Source organism: Bos javanicus, chromosome 9 (genome assembly GCF_032452875.1).
Source record: "Bos javanicus breed banteng chromosome 9, ARS-OSU_banteng_1.0, whole genome shotgun sequence".
Taxonomy (NCBI): Eukaryota; Metazoa; Chordata; class Mammalia; order Artiodactyla; family Bovidae; genus Bos; species Bos javanicus.
Window position 1 is genome coordinate 40,868,607 of NC_083876.1, and position 22,838 is coordinate 40,891,444.

General features: G+C 42.8%; 1 protein-coding gene across 3 annotated transcripts in view; it reads right to left on the reverse strand.

Moving 5' to 3' along the window:
• The window catches only part of LOC133253853 (coiled-coil domain-containing protein 162-like), a 153,836-nt gene that overhangs the window by 52,573 nt on the left and 78,425 nt on the right, over positions 1–22,838 (reverse strand). For all 3 annotated transcript variants that reach the window (XM_061427613.1, XM_061427612.1, XM_061427610.1), the window contains exons 18-21: positions 18,769–18,886; positions 15,462–15,627; positions 10,045–10,183; positions 1,842–1,995 (exon numbers count right to left, since the gene is read on the reverse strand). In XM_061427613.1, the coding sequence (XP_061283597.1) occupies positions 1,842–1,995; positions 10,045–10,183; positions 15,462–15,627; positions 18,769–18,886 (577 nt within the window). The remainder of the gene's footprint in view (positions 1–1,841; positions 1,996–10,044; positions 10,184–15,461; positions 15,628–18,768; positions 18,887–22,838) is intronic.

Genomic DNA, 22,838 nt, shown 5'->3' on the forward strand with positions numbered 1-22,838 from the left:
AAAGCAACTAAACATAGAAAGGTATTAAAGTTTCAGTGTAAATAGTCAGCAATAGTGTTTGGAAGTCCCAGACTAGTATAAAACCAATGATACACATTTATAATCAACAAAAGTAAACTTACTCAATTTTTTTCAGTATTACAAACCTTAAATATTTGTCCTTTATCACCACTGTGCTCCAATTCTAGGCAACAACTCAAAACCAATGCTATGACATTACACATGGGCCTCCATCTTTTCCACATCACTGTTCAACAGCCAAGGTATCCCTACTCCCTGGGGCATGACATGCAGCCCAGGATAGAGTCGGCCTGTCCATCTGATCCCATTCTACAGTTTCAGACCTGGTACTGGCTTCAGACAATTCTCAAAGTTGAAGTTGATGCAGATGGCAGGCATCCAGGACACCTGCAACTACTTAATGCCAGGCAATGCCCAAAGGCAACAGGAGCAGGCCCAGTAGTCACAATCCAATCCTGTCTTCAGGTCTTCATGAGGGTCAAGGCTTGGGCCCAGAGCATTGTCTTATAGCTAGGGAAGGTAGAAGAGTGAGACTTACATGGGATTGATGCTGGCATTACTTGCCTTAGCTTTGTAACATAAAAACATTAAGTTGGAGGTTTTGGAGTCAAAAGATATGGGCCTGTGAGGTGATTTTAAAGATATGTCCACAGGGACTTCCCTGGAGGTCCAGTGGTTAAGACTCTGAGTTTCCACTGCAGGGGGTGTGGGTTTGATCCCTGGTTAGAGGACTAAGATCCTGAATGCCATGTAACATGGCAAAAAAAAAAAAAGTGTCCACAAATTCTTTGATTCTGTTTTCACTAAGAGGTGGAGCACCTTGACCTTGACTACAGTCTCATGAGAGATTGTGAGCCAGAACTACCCAACTAAACTGAGCCCAGACTCATGAACCTCAGAAACTATATGAGACAATGAATGTCTATTGTGTTCAGTCAGTTCAGTTCAGTCGCTCAGTCGTGTCCGACTCTTTGTGACCCCATGAATCACAGCATGCCAGGCCTCCCTGTCCATCACCAACTCCCAGAGTTCACTCAGACTCATGTCCATCGAGTCAGTGATGCCATCCAGCCATCTCATCCTCTGTTGTCCCCTTCTCCTCCTGCCCCCAATCCCTCCCAGCATCAGAGTCTTTTCCAATGAGTCAACTCTTCACATGAGGTGGCCAAAGTACTGGAGTTTCAGCTTCAGCATCATTCCCTCCAAAAAAATCCCAGGGCTGATCTCCTTCAGAATGGACTGGTTGGATTTCCTTGCAGTCCAAGGGACTCTCAAGAGTCTTCTCCAACACCACAGTTCAAAAGCATCAAATATGCTATATTTGGGGGTAATTTGCTCTGAAGCCATAAAAAGCTAATACAGTTTGTGACCTAGTGTTGCCAGGACTGCATAGCAGTCTGATCTCTTTAGTTGTAGCAGGTGGGTAATAGAGTTGGTGCCTAGGAGCAATAATAGTTGCCAGGATTACATTTGATAACACATACTGTTATTGGGCTGTTCAAAACTCAGCTGCTGACCTAATTTATGTATCATAATTGCTATCATTATTATTTATTACATGAAAGAGATCAGGTGTTGGTTTTGCTACCAGCTGTGAGCAGATAATCTGTTATCCCAATTAGCCTGTTAAGCGGCTTGGAGACAGAGCTCCTGACTAGAAATAACAGCAAGCTATAGGGGCCCTCTCTACTGTATGAGTGAAGGGGAGCTTACCAAGGCCAATGGGTACTTTGGCATGAAGAGCCTCCTATGCACAATGCACATTTTATTACAAAATGTGCTCTCAACACATCTCAGTACAAAAATAGCTCTCAACACACCTGGAGGCTCTGTGGATCCAGTGGTTGTGGTAGGCTGAGCTGGGAAGCAAAAATGCTCTTCATTGGAGAGTTGCTCAGTGATGGCAACCCATGGTACACGCCGTCTATGACAGACTGGTAGGCAGAAGTATTTCCAGCTGCCAAAAATGTTCGTCTACCAAAACAGGAAAGCAATCTCATTAAAAGCAGTTACTCAAGTTTCTAAAGCTCAAAACTCTCTTCAAGCCAATTTGTAGCAAGATAACATTTGGAGATGTCAACAGGTTTCTTCTTCAGCAGCATCATCCCTCATTCATTTTTCTTTACCACTGCCCTTCACTCTCACAATTCACAGCTCTCAAGGGAAGGATAGTTATCCTCTAGACCAGTGCTATCTAACAGGATAAGTTGAGGGGATCCAAAAGGTCCCCAGGACAAAAGGATCTTTTACCTAAATCTTCCATAGACTTGGATCAAGTCATGCATAAACAGACATCAAAAAAGAGATTAGCAATGATTGAGGGAGATGTTATCACCGATGGGAGTGAGGCAGTCTCTCAGAGATTAGCAGATAATCAAGTGTTGAGGAAAGACCTGGGGAGTGCCTAAGACCCCACAAGCGGGGTGCTGAGCAGCAGGCCAACCAGAAGATATCTGGGGTTGAATAGAGATGGGTGAGGTACCACTCCTCATCAACTGCTAGGATGACTTATAAGTACCCCAGAACTTAGATCACCTCTGAGAAGCATAAAGGAGGGGAAGGTGTGGTATAAGGCCTAAGATCCATTATTAGTGCTGCCTTGACATCTGGTAAAACAGGGAGGGCCTTGAATGACCTAACTACAAGTTTCCCTCCCTATGGAGGGAAGGTCCCCTAGTCAAATATAGGGACCTATGTTTATTTACTTTCCTTATCACAGGGACCAAGTATAATTCCTGCTTATCCAGCCACAAGCAGTGGTTTCCAGTTCCCTTCCAGACCACAGAATTATTCGAATGAACCAAGCACATACTCCTGTGTGCCTCCAATAGGCACCACATCCTTTTGATACTCAAAGCCTGCCTCTCAAGCCCCTAGCTGTTCACTCTGTTCACAAGTACAAATCTTCTGTGGCCTTGAAGATTCTGTTCTGTTCCAAGGGGAACAGAATATGCAATGTTCTGTTCCCCTTGGCCATGAGTATACGTAACTAGTAAACTGCTGTTGATCCCATTTGTCCAGTATTTAAAGTTATGTGTTTGGTCATCTCCATAACCTTGGAGCAGAATCCTTCCCTCACCAACAAGGTGAAAAGAAGGCATTTAAAACAAAGGTAAAGGGGGATGATCTTGAAGTAATTGATTTTATATCTCAAATTCACCACTTTAAATTCTAAATATAGCTGAATGACATGGAATTGAAGAAAGAAGTAGGGGCTTATGAACTTCAGTTCAAAGACAGATAAAGGGAGCTCTATATTTGCATATCAAACCATTGTACTAGTGCAAAGACCATATCACCCTTTTCACATCTTTGTGAGAATTAACAAAAGATAGTTGCATACAGTTATATACTGAGACACTGAATAAAAACACTGATTTATCCTGGTAGTTCAAGGATGGAACTTGGAATTGCTCATGCTCAATGGATATGACCATTTTCTCCTATTTCTCATATTGTTCACATGCTTTCTCATGATTCTCAATGGGCCCTGCCAAGGGACCCATGATTCACTCAACACTCATGTGACAGTGATGTATCAAGCATCTACCATGTAGAGGATACTGTGTCAGGAACTGAGATGCAAAGATGCTGCTGCTGCTGCTGCTAAGTCGCCGCAGTCGTGTTCGACTCTGTGCGACCCCATAGACGGCAGCCCACCAGGCTCCCCCGTCCCTGGGATTCTCTAGGCAAGAACACTGGAGTGGGTTGCCATTTCCTTCTCCAGTGCAGGAAAGTGAAAGTGAAGTTGCCCAGTCATGTCCGACTCTTAGCGACCCCATGGACTGCAGCCTACCAGGCTTCTCTGTCCATGGGATTCTCCAGGCAAGAGTACTGGAGTGGGTTGCCATTTCCTTACTGCAGACAAAAAATGTTGCCTGCCATACCAGTTAACAAATAATGCTGCCTGCCACCAAGCCATCAGCAAATGCAGCTGCCTTCCAGGGGTGCACTCTGAGGGGAATTCAGGATAAAAAAAAACAGGATACTGGGTCTAGATAAGATGCATAGCTAAGAAATAATTTTAATGAGTCAGATTCTTACATCTTCCCACACATAGAAAAGCACTAAAATCATTAACTTGTGATGTCTGTCTTTTGTGATTAGCAGTAATTCTTTGATGTTTGATCACATGAGTTTTTGTTATTGCTGTTGTTTGGCCCAAACTCCTCTATATCCTAGCTCCTCCCTTACTTCTTCAGATTAGATACTTAGCTATCTGAAACATTGTCTCCCAGGCTATAGTCTTCAGTAAGGTTCCAGAATAAAATATTTACAACTTCTAAGCTGTGCCTTTTTCTTTAGTCAGTGGTGCTAAAAAGCAGAATATTCTAATGGAAACATTTCTTTTCGGTCCAAAATCAGAGCACAGAAGCTCAATATCCCAATAAACCTCTCCCTGGTTGACTCCTTCAGTGTCACTCCTGTGCTTCTCTTCTACCAATCTACACAATTATCTCTCTCTCTCAGCCTCTGGGCCCAGCTTTGTTCACATCTTATTGTTTAAACCTTGACTGTATTGCTCATATTTTAAAATTCTTTTTTTGTTTATTATGATGTTTTAACATCTTTAAAAAACAACAACAAAAAAAACCCTGCTGGCTGGGGAGAGACTGTTCCTTCCTCTGTAGCTAATTCTTAAAGACAACTGAAGGCCTAGCATGCTTTTGATACCCAAACAAACCAGTCTGAGCCACACCTCCTCTGATCCCTGCAACTCAGGAGGCAATATTCCTCTCATTTAATCATCCTAGGGCTAATTAACAGGCAACTAGAGACCAACATGGGAGAAGGCAATGGCACCCCACTCCAGTACTCTTGCCTGGAAAATCCCATGGACAGAGGAGCCTGGTGGGCTGCAGTCCATGGGGTCACTAAGAGTCAGACACGACTGAGCGACTTCACTTTCACTTTTTCACTTTCATGCATTGGAGAAGGAAATGGCAACCCACTCCAGTGTTCTTGCCTGGAGAATCCCAGGGACGGGGGAGCCTGGTGGGCTGACATCTATGGGGTCACACAGAGTCGGACACGACTGAAGTGACTTAGCAGCAGCAGAGACCGACATGGGCTTCCCTGGTGGCTCAGACAGTAAAGAAACTGACACAATGTGGGAGACCTGGGTTTGATCCCTGGGTTAGGGAGATTCCCCTGGAGGAGGGCATGGCAACCCACTCCAGTATTCTTGCCTGGAGAATTCCAAGGACAGAGGAGCCTGGCAGGCTATAGTCCATGGGGTTGCAAAGAGTTGGACAAGACTGAGCTATTAAGAATAGAACAGAGACCAACCCTACAGCCCAAAGCCTGCTGGAATTATGCCAACCAGCAGATCTTAAAATGTTCCCCTGTTCTGCCTTGCCTTTCCAGGCCATGGCCTAAACACTCTCTTTGCTCCTGACCCATGGCCCTGTGCGACGTGGCATGATGGATGTGTCTAGGAACTGAATATAATTTTATTTCCCTGAGTCTCTCCTGTATCTCCTCCTGTGATTGCACTAGATTGATTATCACATAAAAGAACACAGAACAATGACTTGTTCTTTTATCTTGCTAAGTGTGTGCAGAGTTTTAAACTAAGGGCCACAAACAAGCACAATTCTTGGGAGAGTTTTAGAGTCCCAAACACATACTAGGTCTATTAATTTATACATACTTGGAGGCTATTAAAAAATCACACAGTTCAGATGTAAATATGACTGCTACTCTAAGTGACAGAATCATAGCATATGATACTCTGTCTGGAGAGACCAGAGTCAGTCAGATTCTAGGCATCACCACTGATCAAATCATTGGTTATCCTATTCCCACTTTCTTAATTCTTCAGTCAAGATCACTGTCCTTGGTAGGTTCCCACCTCCCCTTTATCAATAGAACTGTTTATTAGGAAGCTGAACAAAATCATGCCACCTAAATAAAGGAGTTTCAAGATGATACCTAACAATTTTAGCACTATATCCTCTTTTATTTCCTTCCTCTCCATGGACCCCATATTTTGAAAGTTTTTTTTTTTTTTTAAACCAAATTAAGCATTCTCCTGTTTTTAACTCAAAGCCACATAAGCACCTAGCCTAAGCTCTGAGCTGCAGGAAGAGATAAAGAAATATGATATAAAGGAAAGAACAGGGTTTTGGAGTCTGACAAACTGTGTTAATGTAAGGTCTGCTACAACAAGCATGTGACCCTGGGGCAGTCATGCAACTTCTCTCTATCCCCTCATCTGTAAAGACGGTAATGTAACTGCTGTCTCACAGAGTTGACACAAGGTAAGAGTTCAACCAAAGCACATTTTGTCTCCTCCTTATCTTACTCATTCTTATGATTCCAGTTTAAAAAAGAAAGAAATGTGACATTTTCTTTACTGTAAAACTTTTGGACAAATATGTCTTTTTCTTCATGCCTTTAGAAATACCGAAAACAGCTTATTGTGATAGCTCACTCAGACCCTCAGTTGGTAAACCCTGGCCTGCACCTTCTGCTGGGGTAGCTCTAATCAGTGCAGCTTGCCAGCAGCACTCAAGATAGAGGGAAGCCCATAGGAATGAAAGGTCAATTTGATGCTTGTGCCGGTGGCACACCTGCCAACTGCCAGCTCCTAATAAAGTTAGATCTTCCCAGAAGCCCACTAAAATACAAATATAGACGCCTCACATTCTCCGAACAGTTCTGCCACACTCCAGTTGCCTTACTGTCAACAAGCAGTCAAGGGCTTCCTAGAATGCCAGTCATCTTGTGTGTGAGTTACCCATAGTGTGATCCCAGGTAAACTGGCTCTAGCCACAGGGAGCAGGGAATTCATGGAGCGCGTGCTACATTTTTTCCTGGATGCAAGGATATATAAAAGAAAACAAAACCCAAAAAACAGCTGCAAAGTAGCCCTGAGGAGGCCAGGAAAAAGTTGTGGTTCTTCACTTCTCAGACGCTGGAGACCAGGACAACATGAGGGCTTCTGTGTATCTCCCAGAAATCCCCAGATAACTCTGAAATACACTTTAATATCTATGTGTTCAGAGACACTTAAACTAGATGAGCATAAAAATAAATTGAAAAATGAAGAGAAAACCATCACAGATTCAAGGATTAAAAGAATTGGTGTTGCTTCTTCAGAGATCCCTTGATGTACTCATTTCTAAATAAGGCTTATGGCAGGAAGTTAAGGCACCTTTGATTTATTTCCTCAAACTCCTCCTTTTTACAGTAATCACTCTGAACATCAATATCACATTCAGATTAGTGGCATTTTTCAAGGCATATGTTTTATTCCTATAGAGTTCCTCTGAGGAACTTTCTTTTTTTTCTTCTTTCCATTCTTGAATTTCAAAGGAATTCAATCTTTTAAATCAGGGAGTGGCAAACTCTTTCTTAAAGGGTTGGATAGTAAATATTTTCAGCTTCATGAAGCATATGATCTCCACTGCAACTATTCAACTCTGTGGTTGTAATGTGAGAGCAGCCAGAGGTTATCCATAAATGAATAGGCAGGGCTGTGTTCCCCAAAAAACCCTCCATTTCTGGACACTGAAACTTGAATTCCTCAGAATTTTCTTGTGTCACAAAATACTACTCTTGAATTCCCCCCGCCTCAACCACTTGAACACCAGCCTTAGCCCACAGGCTTTACAAAATCAAGCAGGGGCCTATGATTCCTAACTTAAGCAGATGATATTGATTAAAATCACTGTACCACACAAGCATTTATCTTTGGCACAAATGATTAATTCACCTGAAATTAAACATAAACTCAATTCTCAGGCATTTCTTGCATTGGCTAATAAATAACTCTTACAGGTGGTGGACATGCCCAGAGGTGAATGGCAGGCCTTAGGCAATGTGATTCTGACACCATTAGAGGACACACCAATTTGCATCAGGTTCTTGCCTGAGCTTGGCAACAGAGGCAGAGAAAAACTTTTGTGCTTAGAAACATGTATCCTTCTGGCAACCTAAGCTGGTCTGTGCCACAGTGAAGCAGGTGCCAGGTAAGGAGGACTTCATGGGGCCACTGTCCTGAGCTATATCCTGCCTCTTCTCCCCTGGTCTATGGAAGTATGCTGCTTTCATTTCAGGTGAGAGTTCCTTCTTTTTAAACTCTGGAGAAGGCTTCAGTTTACATAAGAAAAAAGTTTCCTGGAATAAAAGTCGTATTTACCCAAAGCTGGCGAGCTCTGGGAAGGGCAAGGGAACTTCCCCAAGCTTTCTGTCTCTTTTGGTTATCTAAGGACTTATTGCTAGCAGGTTCAGCACAAAGTATTAATAAAATCCTCAAGTAGAATGACATTGATCTTTTACTTCTCTTTTTCTCCTGCCTCCTGTTGTCTCTTCAGAGTTTCCCTTTCCATCCATCCTGCTGCTGTCTGGCATCCATCCTAGTTCTCAGGCTTTGGGGTCAAATGCACCTAGGATCTAATCCTGGTCTGCTGCTTACTAGCTGTGTGACTCCAAACACACACATAACGTAAAGGGCTCTGAAGAAAAAAAGGGCTGGAGGAAATGCTGTAAATGAAGGACTCCTGGTTCCTTCTGAGGTCCTCTGAAAAACATACTGACTGTACAATACTGAAACCAGACATAGGACGCATGACCCTCCATTCCTGCAGACCGAGTATGCCAGGGCAGAGAAAGCCCCAAAAAGCAATTCCTAGGGGAAGCAGAGCGGTTTCCCTGGGAGAACAGGAGCAAGATGAACTCCATGGAGCTGGAATTCCAAAAGAATTTCTGAGGTATAGTCCTATTTCTTCAGTCTATGTAAATTCCTTGCAAATTCTGACTTGAGATTTCAGGCAATGGCACCCCACTCCAGTACTCTTGCCTGGAAAATCCCATGGACGGAGGAGCCTGGTGGGCTGCAGTCCATGGGGTCGATAAGAGTCGGACACGACTGAGCGACTTAACTTTCACTTTTCACTTTCATGCATTGGAGAAGGAAATGGCAACCCACTCCAGTGTTCTTGCCTGGAGAATCCCAGGGACGGGGAGCCTGGTGGGCTGCCGTCTATGGGGTCGCACAGAGTCGGACACGACTGAAGTGACTTAGCAGCAGCAGCAGCAGCAGGGCTAATGAATGGCCATCCTGACAATTAGTCAGATCCCTTATATCCTACCTGCTTGACAAAGCTATAGCTCCCAAAGCAACCTGTCAATAAAAAACCCAAACAAACAAAAAAACAAATAGCCTGATTTTTTTGTCCTGCTGAATTTGCATTCTAAATCCAGAGTCCTCTGATGCTCAGAGTAAAGAAAAAGCAGAGTAGAAAGAGAAAACAATAGGTTAAGTATAAACTCCACATTTCTATTCTCTGTGGACACTCATGCCAAACGGTTGGAAATGATTATAATCCACAGATAAGAGTACTGCCCTCCAAGGTCTCCCTCAGTTCCCCTAAATACTCACACTGGAAATTTATCAAATGAAGTTAATTTTGACAATTTAAGAATAAGCAGGGACTCTCAGGTCTATCTAACCTCTTCCCTTCCCATATACAACTTATTATTTATACAGGAAACATTGTGATTCTTAATTCAAACTAGTTTTTTCATCAATCATGACTCTTTAACCAAACAAACATTCTTTTTGATGCAGAGTATAATACCTACAAGGCTAGAGGTAAATTAAGTTATTTATAAATTTAACTCAGGTAGTCAATTTTGTTGGTTTCAGACGTGCAGTGAAAATTCTGTTCTTCTGAAAGGTAATTAAGGGCTGAAAAAAATAAAACTTGGTAGGAAGAATAATCTTCAGCAGTATAAAAAATATGATTCCCCATAAAACAGTCTGTTATGCAAACTAACTACATTGGAATCACATTTAACAAAATCAAGAATATTATTATCTAATAAGAACACAGTCCACCTGGACAGCCTTTGCAGCAGAACACATTTGGTAGCCGCAGTGATCTGGATCAGGTTGTGCCCTTGACTATTTTAAGCTCATTATCTACTCATGCCAAGAGTGGCCTCCCTCCATGAGCACTCAGAAACACCTGCCCCACAGAATTTACTAGACAGGAATAGCCCTCCAGCCCTTACCGGATGAGGTACCTCACTGCAGCGTCAAACTGCAGAAACATAACCTCCCTTTGGAGGAGAAGGACCTGGGACACCAGAGTGGGGTCTTGGGGGCTCTGGAGGCTGTCAATCATTTTCTGCAGCTCTTGAAGTTCAGATCCTAGAAGACAGATGACATTTTAAGTCAAACAGATTGAAATACAGGCTACCCCAGCTACCCTGTGAACCATCATTTCACCTCCAAAGCTAACTTTTTAACTAAATTGAATTCTGTTTGTTTGTTGTGTGAGTATACTAATTAAATATTTTGCAAGATCAGCAAAGCCTTATGTTTCAGAACCCAAGGCCTGATTTATCTTTTCTTCCTTCCTTCCTTCCTTCCTTCTTCCCTCCCTCAGGAATATAGTAACTTGTATTGCTTTTCAGCAGAATAAGAACATACTGCTAAAAGTAAGTTTCAAAGTATACAAGGCTATAGACTCTAAATAGATTGAAAAAGAGAAATTACAAGGAATGGGAAAGATATGGGTCTCAGTAAATCTATTAGGGGCTTGAAATTATTATAAACCAGCGGCCATTTCTTACAGCCGTACCATTCAAATCAACACTGGCATAGACTCATCCTGTCAATGGCTCATGGATTAATGAAGACTCAAGACCATCCAAGGAGGCAAAAATATGTATACATATATGTATACAGAAACATACATCCTTCTAGGAGATTCACATCATTTCAGGAGTAGATGTGAGAGATCCTAAATAGGCTTATTTCTTGGACCCTTATCCTAAAGGATTTATATGTGTTTTGGATGGAAATTTAAGCTAGTGGCCTTTTACGGTACTCAATACTGGTTTGAGGAACCTGGCCTGGGTCTAGATGGCTGTACTAGCAACTCTATTATTGGCTCAGGAAATGAGCCACTCAGAATGGGAAAGCACAGAAAAAAAAAATCATGGTCCTTAGGGAGCACTGGTGGGGTGGGTGGGTGGGCTCTATTTCCAGGTCTACAGAATGCTGGCTGATGTGAAATGCTCATCAGCTCCCTGTGGAGAGAGTAATAGCTTTCTACTTGAGAGGACATCCCTGCTATGCAAAGAGAAGCAATGTGGAAATTGATCATCATCCCTGATTGTAGCCCAAGGCAGAAGTGAGATGGGAGACCTATGAAGCATTTCCAAAGTTACACTGTATAAACAACTCACCCAGACTTGAGCAGCCTTGTACCCTAACTGGCCTGGTACTGGAACTCTTTCTATGTTTCTGGCATGGAAGGCAGGGGACTGAGAACAGGGAGGCTATCCACGAGAGCCTGATGAGGGCAGAACCAGGTCTGAGAATGGTAGCCAACATGTACTTGCAATATGGGCTCTTGGTTTTAGAAAAGGATGTGAAGTAGCTCAGTCGTGTCTGACTCTTTGCAACCCCATGGACTGTAGCCTACCAGGCTCCTCCCTCCATGGGATTCTCCAGGCAAGAATACTGGAGTGGGTTGCCATTTCCTTCTCCAGGGGATCTTCCCGACCCAGGGATCAAACCCGGGTCTCCCACATTGCAGGCAGACGCTTTAACCTCTGAGCCACCAGGAAAGCTCATAGTCCACATTTCATACCCATTTGACATTTTACACATAACAGAAGAATGTTTTGGGGGTATTTTTCCAACCACAAAACAACTGGGGTCAATCATTAGACTTTTTATGAATCCTTTATAAATCTGATGGTCATATGGGCTGAAAAGAAACTTCCACCAGAAGAGGAGTCACAGCAAATTGTACAAGAACTCAAAGAATTTTGTGGTGGATGGGAGGAGGGATAGTTGGTGAGCCTTATTTGTTCAAGGTCTAGTGTGCTTGGTCTACAAGCAATACACTCTGTCAGGCTATGCAGTAACCAGGAGAAAAAGTTTATAATCCCCTGTAATGACAATTAAAAAAGAATATAAAGTTGCACATACCCTGTGATTAAAGCTCTGTAAAATGTATTTGAGCAAGGGTTAGAAGGAAGTAAAGTAAAATTATTTCACTTGTTAGAATAGTTGGATTATGCGTGGTTTTTCTCATTATTTCCATTATTGTTTATAAAATTCTGTGTGTGCACTTTTACACGGTCACTTCCCAGCAAAACTGTTATGTGCTGGCAGGTGGCATTATCATTAAAATACAGGTACGGAGGAAGGCCTACCTTCTCTTAGTTAACACACTAATAATACTCCTCATTTGGGCCTTTTTCTGTGGGGTTGCACTGCTCAGAGGGAGCAGGGATGGTGGGCACGGGCAGGGAAGGCAGCCTGTCTGTGAGGATGGGGTAGATGGTTGCCATGTGCTCAGGGGGAGCAGGGATAGTGGGCACGGGCAGGGAAGAAAGCCTGTCTGTGAGGATGGGGCAGGTGGTTACATGTGGTCATGGAGGAGGACAGTGGTGGGGGAAGGAGGAGACTCTCTACTAGGAAACAAATGAGCCTTTTCTTGTGCCTTTCCACAGGAGGGTTCTGTGTGGGAAATCAGAAAGAGAAGAATCACAGTGGCCCAGCCTCCATGGGAATACTCAAAGCCAGTACCTTTTGTTCCTGAAACCTTAAGTTCAGTGTGTAGTGTCTGGGTTTCTTTGGTCTCCTAATCCTTTACAAGGAAATCACAATGTAAACTCCCACATTCTGATTACATCCTCTGCTTCATACTGACTCCAAAGGGAGTTGCTGGCCTTCAGGGAAGGAGAGAATTTTGCAGGGTCCAAGGAACTAGTCCACAGTGTCTAAGAGCTGCTTCCTCTGTCAAGTGGGAGGACCACAGCGGAAATTTGAAGTGTTTCTTTAAAAAAAATTTTTTCAGTACATAAGTCTACCTACGTCCTTTTATCTAACTCCAAATAATTCTGAAACAGCTAAAGGGAGTTGGGTGGGTATATGAACAGATCCGTCTCATCTTTTCACCTTAGTTCTCCTTGCCTCCTCTGGGAAGCAGGCCAGGAACTAAGCAGCCTAGCCTTTAAAAAAGATGATTATCTTACAGTGGAATTTTTTTTAGTTCAGTTTGCTCTTTATCTATTTTCAGCAAAGCAAAGTATGTAAAACTTTGTACATTCTCCCTGGAGCACAAATATTTTTACTGGCAACATGACAACATGTAGGTCTCTAATTGCACACCTCGGAAAGCCTGGACCCCCAGATATTTCAATGGTTTCCAGTTCATAAGCATATAAATAGTAAGAAACCAATTGCCTTCCTCCTCAGTTCTAGGTCCTCAACAACTGGGCCTTATTTCCTACTATCCCTCAGTGTCACACTGGTGGGGTCATCCTTCTGGACTGGCCACATGTAGCCCTGCCTGTTTCCTTTGCCAGCATCCTCTGTTTGTCCTCCTCCAGGACAAGCCCTCCTATTTTTCTCCATTGATTCAAGTGGGGGTAGGTCCCCCCAGATCATCTTCCCTGTGGGCTTCTCCCCTCCCAGCTGCTATAGAGCTTCCTATGCAGGGACTTCTCCTGGAAACACAGCTCTGGCTCTTCCTCATCTCCATATAATACCTGTCTCCCCTTCTCGAGGTGGGGGGTGGCATTTTTCCTGGCCTATTTTCCTTTCTTCCTTTCCTCAACTAACATCCAGCTCTACTGAGAGCATTTTAGTTTATTTTCTGAGTAAACCCCTTTTACAACAGTCCCCAGATTAGCAAAAGGAAAGGAGCTAAGAGTGCTTTGGAACTTCTGTAATTTCTTGATGCTTATTGAAGAATTGCTAGTAGGCCTACAGTAATTCTGAGCTTTCTCTGCTGGGGCAGCACCAACCCTAGTCCTTCATGCTCCTCTCCTCAGATATAGGCATCAATCTTCTTCCTGGAACAAGTCAGAATCTCCCACAAACACTTCCTTGATGCACTGGCCAGAGAGGAATAGATTCAAATTATATCACATTTGTTTTAAGACCACTTAGGTTTAAATAGGCATGTTACCTCATTGTTTTGGTTCTTCTCACACTTTAAAATCCTTGGCTACTATGTTATAATATATTGCTATCAATTAATTAATATTTACATGACTAATGACATAATTTGGATGGGAGTCAAATTATTAAAATACTAAGATTAGTTTCACTGCTTTTGATAAACCCAGTTTACTAAGCATCTCAGTGTCTTCATCTCATGTGTTTATCTGAGAAATCGTGCTGAGTTGGAGTTCCTGGATTAGCAATGGGCAGATAAAACTAAAGCCTCAACTATTCTTACTACAGGACTACCAACTGGGTCTTGTTAGCTACCTAAGGGCTGTCTGCAAGGCTCTGACCTTTCAGGAAGGCCAGGAGGGGAAAGGGAATGAAAGTAAACTAGTATTTAAAGGGTACTTGTACATCTTTCTAAACTTTTTACAGATTCGAATCCACAGAAAGCTGAGTGCCGAAGAATTGATGCTTTTGAACTGCGGTGTTGGAGAAGACTCTTGAGAGTCCCTTGGACTGCAAGGAGATCCAACCAGTCCATTCTGAAGGAGATCAGCCCTGGGATTTCTTTGGAAGGAATGATGCTAAAGCTGAAACTCCAGTACTTTGGCCACCTCATGCAAAGAGCTGACTCATTGGAAAAGACTCTGATGCTGGGAGGGATTGGGGGTGGGAGGAGAAGGGAACGACAGAGGATGAGATGGCTGGATGGCATCACTGACTCGATGGACGTGAGTCTGAGTGAACTCCGGGAGTTGGTGATGGACAGGGAGGCCTGGCATGCTGCGATTCATGGGGTCGCCAAGAGTTGGACATGACTGAGCGACTGAACTGAACTGAATCCACAGAACAACCTTCTAAGACAGTTATCATCACCCTTATTCTACAGATGACAACAGAGACCCAGAGAGTAAAGAGCCCAGCTTCTAGTAATCCAAGTGACAAAGGCAGGGCAAAACCCCAGGCCCAATTCTGACTTGGCATACTTTGTGGTTTAGCCAACAAATATGGAATCAATCAGTTTGGAGACAGTATATGATGGGACTTTCCCTTTGCCATTTTGTCATTTATGAGGAAATATTTTAGTCCTGTCTTTCTGAGCATTCTTGGTAGCTCAGACGGTAATGTGTCTGCCTGCAATGGGGGAGATCTGGGTTTGATCCCTGGGTCAGGAAGATCCCCTGGAGAAGGAAATGGCAACCCACTCCAGTACTCTTGCCTGGAAAATCCCATGGATGGAGGAGCCTGGTAGGCTACAGTCCATGGGATCACAAAGAGTCGGATGCGACTGAGCGACTTCTCTCTCTCTTTCTGAGCATTAAGGGCTTCACAGTAATTAATTAGATGGGGGAAATCCTTCCACAGTGTATACTGTATATGTATATCAAATATTATATTGTTCACTCAAATTTTATTCAACTATGCCTCAATAAAGCTTAAAAAAAAAAAATCATGTCATGGAATTTCAACTGAATATTGAAGGCAATTTTAATCACCTTTAATCACTTACCAATACCCTCAGTTCCTCCCCAGTCACCTCTCAGAGGGTTAGGACTCAGAGGAAATTCAAAACATGCTGGACAATTTCCAAGTTTAGCAAAACTGAAAAGGTAGGCCACAATGTCATGAAGAGGGGCTATCAGCTGCAGAGTTAGCTTTAAGGCTCTAAAAGCTACCTGTGAGTAAAATCAATACAAAGAAACAATTTTCAAGAAATTTCTAAGGGAACACAAAAATATATGAGCATTGATTAGGGACAATATATTTAAGAATTTTTAAATAAACATTTTCACAGAATAATACATAATAATATCTACAAGATAGTAACTGAAAAAATGAACAACAAGCTTTTATATATGTTATATATGTTATAACAGGTTATATATGTCTTTTGACAAGGTAACTCCTTCTGGGGAATTAAAACAATGTGTTTGTCTTTCTTTAAAGCCATTGGTGGCCAAAACCACATCAAAATATGATTGTATTACCAATGATCAACAAATTACAAAGTTCACAAATAAATTCCTAGCAGGGACTCATATTCAGACAACACTGCCCTAAGGGCTGTTATTTCTTCCTACCTGTAAGGAAAACATAACTACTTAACAATATAGTTTAAACACAAGACTAAAAAACAAACAATGGATCTTAAATATCAACATTCAGCAAAGGAAAAGAGAAAAATTATGACTTAACTGCAGAACGTAGCAGTTTTCTATTTTTTAAAAGCCCTAAAAAAATGCTCATGGTGAATAAATGAAGTAAAGGGTAGTTCTATTTCTAATTTCTTGAGGAATCTCCACACTGTTTTCCATTATGGCTGCACCAATCATCATTCTTACTAACTGTGCAAATGTTTCCTTTTCTCCGCAACAACTGTGCAAATGTTTCCTTTTCTCCGCAACCTCACCAACAGTTGTTCTCTTGTCTTTTTTAATAACAGCCATCCTAACAGGTGTGAGGTGATATCTCATCAGTTTTGATTTGCATTTCCCTGTCGGAGAAGGCAATGGCACCCCACTCCAGTACTCTTGCCTGGAAAATCCCATGGACGGAGGAGCCTGGTAGGCTGCAGTCCATGGGGTCACGAAGAGTCGGACACGACTGAGCGACTTAACTTTCACTTTTCACTTTCATGCATTGGAGAAGGAAATGGCAACCCACTCCAGTGTTCTTGCCTGGAGAATCCCAGGGATGGCGGAGCCTGGTGGGCTGCCGTCTATGGGGTCGCAGAGTCGGACATGACTGATGCGACTTAGCAGCAGCAGCAGCAGCAGCAGCAGATGGTTAGTGATGTTGAACACCTTTTCATTTATGTGTTAGTCATTGGTATGTCTCCTTTGGAAAAATGTCTATTCAGGTCCTTTGACCATTTTAAAATCAGATTATAGGTTTAAAATTTTTTTGTTTTGTTTTGTTCTTGCTTTTGCTATTGAATAATATGAGTTCCTTCCATATTTTAGGTATATATTGTTTGCAAATATTTTCTCTCATTATGTAGGTTGCCTTCTCCTTCCATTGGTTTGTTCCTTTGCCAGCAGAGGTTTTTTAGTTTAATATTATCTCACTTGTTTATTTTTACTCTTGTTACCTATGCTTTTGTTGTTGTTTCCAAAAAAATCATTGCCAAGACTGGTGTCAAAGAGTGTTTTTCCTGGTTTTCCTCTAAGATTTTATAGTTTCCAGTCTTAACAGTTGTCTTTAATCCACCTGAAGTTAATTTTTGTGACTGGTGTAAGACAGGGATCTAGTTTCATTCTGCTGCATGTAAGATTATAATATATGATCCAGCAAACCCACTTCTGGGGATATATCAAAAGAAATAAATCAATATATTAAGGAGATTATCTGCACTTCCATGTAGCATTACTCACAATAGCCAAGATACGGAAACAACCTAAGTGTCCAGTGTATGGATAAGTGGATGAAGAAAATGTCACACACACAACCATACACACACACAGGAATATTATTCAGACATAAAAAAGAACTGCCATTTACAACCATGGGTAAACTTGAATGACATTATGCTAAGTGAAATAAGCCACAGAGAAAGACACACTGTATGATCTCACCCATATGTGGCATCTAAAAATGAAGGTCAAACGTACAGAAAAGTGGTCACCAGGGGAAGGGGGAAATGGTGCAATGTGGTCAAGAGGTAACATAAATAAGTTCTGAGGATCTAATGTACAGCATGGTGACTATAGTTATTAACACTGTATTGTATACTTGAAATTTTGTTAGCGTTGGATAAGCATTCTCACCTCCAAAAAACAAAAAAAGTAACTATGTGAGGTGATGAATGTATTAACTGTGGTAATCATTTTATAATGTATATCAAATCATCATGCTGTACAATTTAAATATATACAATTTTATTTGTTAATTACACCTCAATAAGTATTAGTTGGTAGAAGGAAATGGCAACCCATTCCAGTATTCTTGCCTAGAGAATCCAGTGGACAGAGCCTGATGGGCTGCTGTCCATAGGGTTGCACAGAGTCGAACACGACTGAAGCAACTTAGCAGCAGAAGCAACAAGTATTTGTTGCTCAGTCATGTCTGACTCTGCAACCCCGTGGACTGTATATAGCCCGCCAGGCTCCTCTGTCCATGGAATTCTCCAGGCAAGAATACTGGAGTGGCTTGCCATTCCCTTCTCCAGGGCATCTTCCCGACCCAGGGACTGAACCAGGATCTCCTGGATTTCAGGCAGATTCCTTACTATCTGAGCCACCAGGGAAGCCCCACACCTCAAAAGGGGGGGGAGGGTGGAAAGGGTGAGAATCCTAGATTGCTAAGCAGGTTTTCACTTACAAAGAAAAATCAGAATATTCCCAAATTGCCATTTTCAACACTGCATTTTATTTAGTTAATACTTGAATGCACTACGTATTTCTGTATCTATTCTTTTTAATGGTTAACCTTTATCAGTAAATGAGGTACTTAGAGGAACTCCTGAAAAAACAGAAACCAGCTAATTACTGTGATTAAGTGTGATCTCAACCTCTCTTCAGCTTCAGCACATTAGGGTGGGGTTTTCTTGGAGCTGGGGAGGAAATTAAGGATTAATAAGGAGTCTCAGAAGCTCCATTAGTGTTTAGTAATGACCACGGAGAAGCAGAACTATGAAATAACGAGGCACAAGGGAAATTATAATAAAGCAAGCAAAATATGAGAAGCTGAGAGATTTCAGTTATTAAATGTTCCTGGGAAAAAAAACCAACAAGAGATATTCTCTGAAACTGACATGTTTAACTGTGGGACATAAAAACAGCCAGTTTACATTCTGGCACAGATAAAAAAATACAAACCTTTTCTGGCAGAGTTTTGAACATAACCAGCACTTCAGAAGGATGGGGTATGAACCATAAGTTGAGGAAGACTTTCCCATCAGCAGACAGCAAACACCGTGGCCGGGGCTGAAAACTCCTGCGGTATGAGAAGAGAGATCCGGTAGTACAGCGTTTCTCTCTCTAAAAGGGGCTCCCGGTGTGAACTATTTATACCTCCACCCTCCAGCCGCAGCGCCAGAGCTCGCATTGCGGTGACACACACATCAAATGTCTAAGCCCGAGGGCAGCAGGACTCCTTTTCAGGCAGCTCGCAGTTATAAATAAAGGGGACACAGTTATAAATAACTCACCGGGAGAAGAGCAGTTGGGCTGGTTTTAGTCTCAGCTGTGTTGGGAAGAAGGCGTGGGCACAGACGCAGGGAAAGGTGTGATAAGAAAGGAAGCAGAGAGGGCATGAATGGACAGGGAGGCCTGGCGTGCTGCGATTCATGGGGTCGCAAAGAGCCGGACACGACTGAGCGACTGAACTGAAGGAGGAAACAGAACAGGCCAGAAAGCAGGACTCCATCTTGGGCTGGACTATGGACTCTGATCTATATGCTCAGTATCTATGGAAACCACATACCAACTGGAAAACCAGACCCCTAGATGGAAGAGCCCCAGGGCTCATACCTAGACTCTCCGTCCCCGAAAAGAATACCCTAATTATCTGTGTAACCAAATAGAATCATGAATTCTATTATGCTTATTGGGGTATGAGCACAGGCCTATTGATAATGGTCCACTGTTAACTACCTAGGCCTAAGGCATATGAATCACGGTTATCTTTGACTGTATCTTTCTTTTCCTTTGTTCAGGCTAGTTTTAGGGAATTTAGGGAGGTGGGTTTGGGCACATACACCTAGGGGTATATAAGGTTTTCACAAAAACTGGTTGGGGTCCTAGGCTAAGAGGAGACTCTGCCTTGGGCCGGCCAGTGTAATAAACTGCACTCCACTATCTGCATTGTCCTTCTGAGTGAGTTTGTTTCCCAGAACGTGTGGCTACAACACTGACACCATACTGGGGGTGACAATTTTCTCACTTAATTCTTATGACAAACTTGAGACATTCCTATGCTGTTCCTGGTTCACAGAGGCCCTACCAGGTTAGAGGATGAGATGGTTGGATGGCATCACCGACTCAATGGACATGAGTTTGAGTAAACTGGAGTTGGTGATGGACAGGGAGGCCTGGCATGCTGCAGTCCATGGGGTCGCAAAAGTTGGACACGACTGAGCGACTGTACTGACTGACTGACCAACCAGGTTACAAAGATCTTGCCTAACCAACTTGTAAGAGAAGAAGTTGAGATTTAAGCACAGATTTGTCCAGTTGTAGAATTCAGGCTCCAGAGACCAGCCTCTGTTTTCCTTCCTTCCCTGCCAGATTCCTGTCAAGTTCTCCAGACTCAGGCCCTCTTTTCCTTCCTCCTTCCTATGTTGTGCTAAGTCACTTCAGTTGTGTCAGACTCTTTGAGACCCCATGGACTGTAGCCTGCCAGGCTCCAGTGTCTATGGGATTCTCCAGGCAAGAATGCTGGAGTGGGTTGCCATGCCTTCTTCCAGGGGATCTTCCCGACCCAGGGATCAAACCCACATCTCTTAAGTCTCCTGCATTGGTAAGAGGGTTTTTTACCACTAGCTGCCACCTGGGAAGCCCCTCTTCAGATATTGGGTTGGCCAAAAAGTTGTTTCAGGTTTACCCATAAGATATTACAAAAACTTAATTGAAGTTTTTGGCCAACTCAATACTTTATCATTTCTTAGGCACCAGTATAGCAGTTTTTTGGTTACAAACATAATTCATATATGTCTGGTTTAAGGATTCACACAGCCCAGTTACCTACTACCTGGCCTGGGGTATAGAACATGGCCAGTTCCTCAGAAGCCCTTACATAGTTCCTTGGTCCCAACTTGTTCCACCTTGGCTGGCAGTGCCTCAGACCACCTCAGTCAAAAAAGGCAAGAACTGAACTCCTCACCCCCACCCACACCCCGATCCTGGGCTTCGTCCTGTGTTAAGAGAACCATAACCTCCAAGTCCTCAAAACCAGAACCCAGGGTTTTTAGATGCTTCCTTCTTTACCCCTCAGGTCCTACTGACCCCATAGCTCTCTTGTGCGCAGTTTCCATTCACACTCCATTGTCTATGGCAAGGACTCTCAATGGGAGGGTTTCACCTTCTAGAGAGCATTTTGGAAATCACTGGGGCAGTTTTTGATTGTCATTATTTCTGGGTCCTTAGGAGAAATTCAGATGACCCATTTCATTTCCTAAAATAAAATGTAATTCATTTTAAATGAGGTCTAATGTTTTCCATATCAAACATTCTGAATATGAAACTTAAAATTTTTAAAACTCTACTTGGGTTAGTCTCAAGTCTCAGTATTTTAAACAGGTAATTTGAAGTTCAGAAACAAAGTATGGTGGTGTTAGCTTGGAGAACTTCTCTTATTTCAGCCACCAAAAAGTCAGACTATCCTGTCCTGAAAGTTAAAGTTAGTCACACAGTCGTGTCTGACTCTTTGCGATCCCATGGACTGTAGCCCACCAGGCTTCTCTGTCCATTGAATTCTCCAGGCAAGAAAGAGTACTGGAGTGGGTTGCCATTTCCTTCTCCAGGGGATCGTCCTGAACAGGGATCAAACCCATATCTCCTGCATTGCAGGTGGATTCTTTACCATCTGAGCTACCAGGGAAGCCCCACCATAGTTTGAAAGTGTCCTGTCCTGGAGCAGATCAAAACCAGCTTAATCTCGTCCTATCTCTGTTATTTGTTCAAAGGTGCTCCAAAGAAACACTACAATCAACAATGAGCACAGCTGATCATGCGAACTACACTCCCACCAGCACCTTCAATCCTTTACTTCTTCGTACTTACAGCCCATCCATCTAGCAAAACTCCAACTCTGGATCCCTCTAGCTAGTCTGCTTTCTGCTTCTAGTCACATGTTGCTGAGCACAGCTGGAGGAAATCACACCGCTAAATTTATTGATGCAACAAATAAATGGTTTCCAGTCTGAGCTGTGTCACGCCAAGAAAAATTGGTTTTCTTTCTTTTGATCAGCTCTCATGTCCATTTCCTTTTTTCAGTAACTCCAAATCTTCCTTAAGCCTCATACCAGATTCCTAGCAGCAGATGATGACATGGTCTATTATTTCATAATTGAATCAAAGGGGCTGGAACTGCTTCCACTTCCTGAGGGCTCATTTACCCCTCCCCATCCTCTCTTTCAAACCAAGGTCCAAGGCAGAGGTACACACCCAGGGTATGAAGTGAAGATAGGCTCTGCCCTCAAGGATCTTACATTCCAGAGGCAGCTAGATTTGCAAGCATGATGCTGTGATGGATGTGTGGAGAAATGGAAGTATGTGAAAGTGGAGAACATCTAGAATAAGAAGAGTCTGAGACTTGTTGGGAGACCAAGGAAAGATATTCATAGCTGGTGCCTCTGAGCTGTGATTCATTATCTCCCCCTCCACATCTCTCCTCTTAATGGCATGACCATTCTTTTTTTCCCCCCCATTAAAAAAATGTGATAAAATATACATAACATAAAATTACCATTTTAACTGTTTTTAAGTGCACATTTCAGTGGATTAAGTCCATTTACACTGTTGTGCAACCTGCCACCATTTATCTCCAGAAAAAAATTTTTTTCCATCTTCCAAAACTGAAATTCTGTACCCATTAAACAACAGCAAGACTACCATCATTTTATTCACAAGCCAGAGACTTTGGGTAACATCCTAGATTCCTCTTCCTTCTCCTCACTCAGTTCTGCATTAAACCCAGCACCTCGCTGATTTAACCTCCCTAAACATCTCTTGTCTGCGCAGTTTCAGTAGGTTCCTAAATGGGCACCAACAATCATCTTGCCCCCCTTCTCCCTGTTTGAAAGTGAAAGTGTTAGTTACTCAGTCATGTTCGACTCTGTGAGCCCATGGGCTGTAGCCCACCAAGCTCCACTGTCCACGGAATTCTCCAAGCAAGAATACTGCAGTGGGTTGCCATTTCCATCTCCAGGGGATCTTCCTGACCCAGG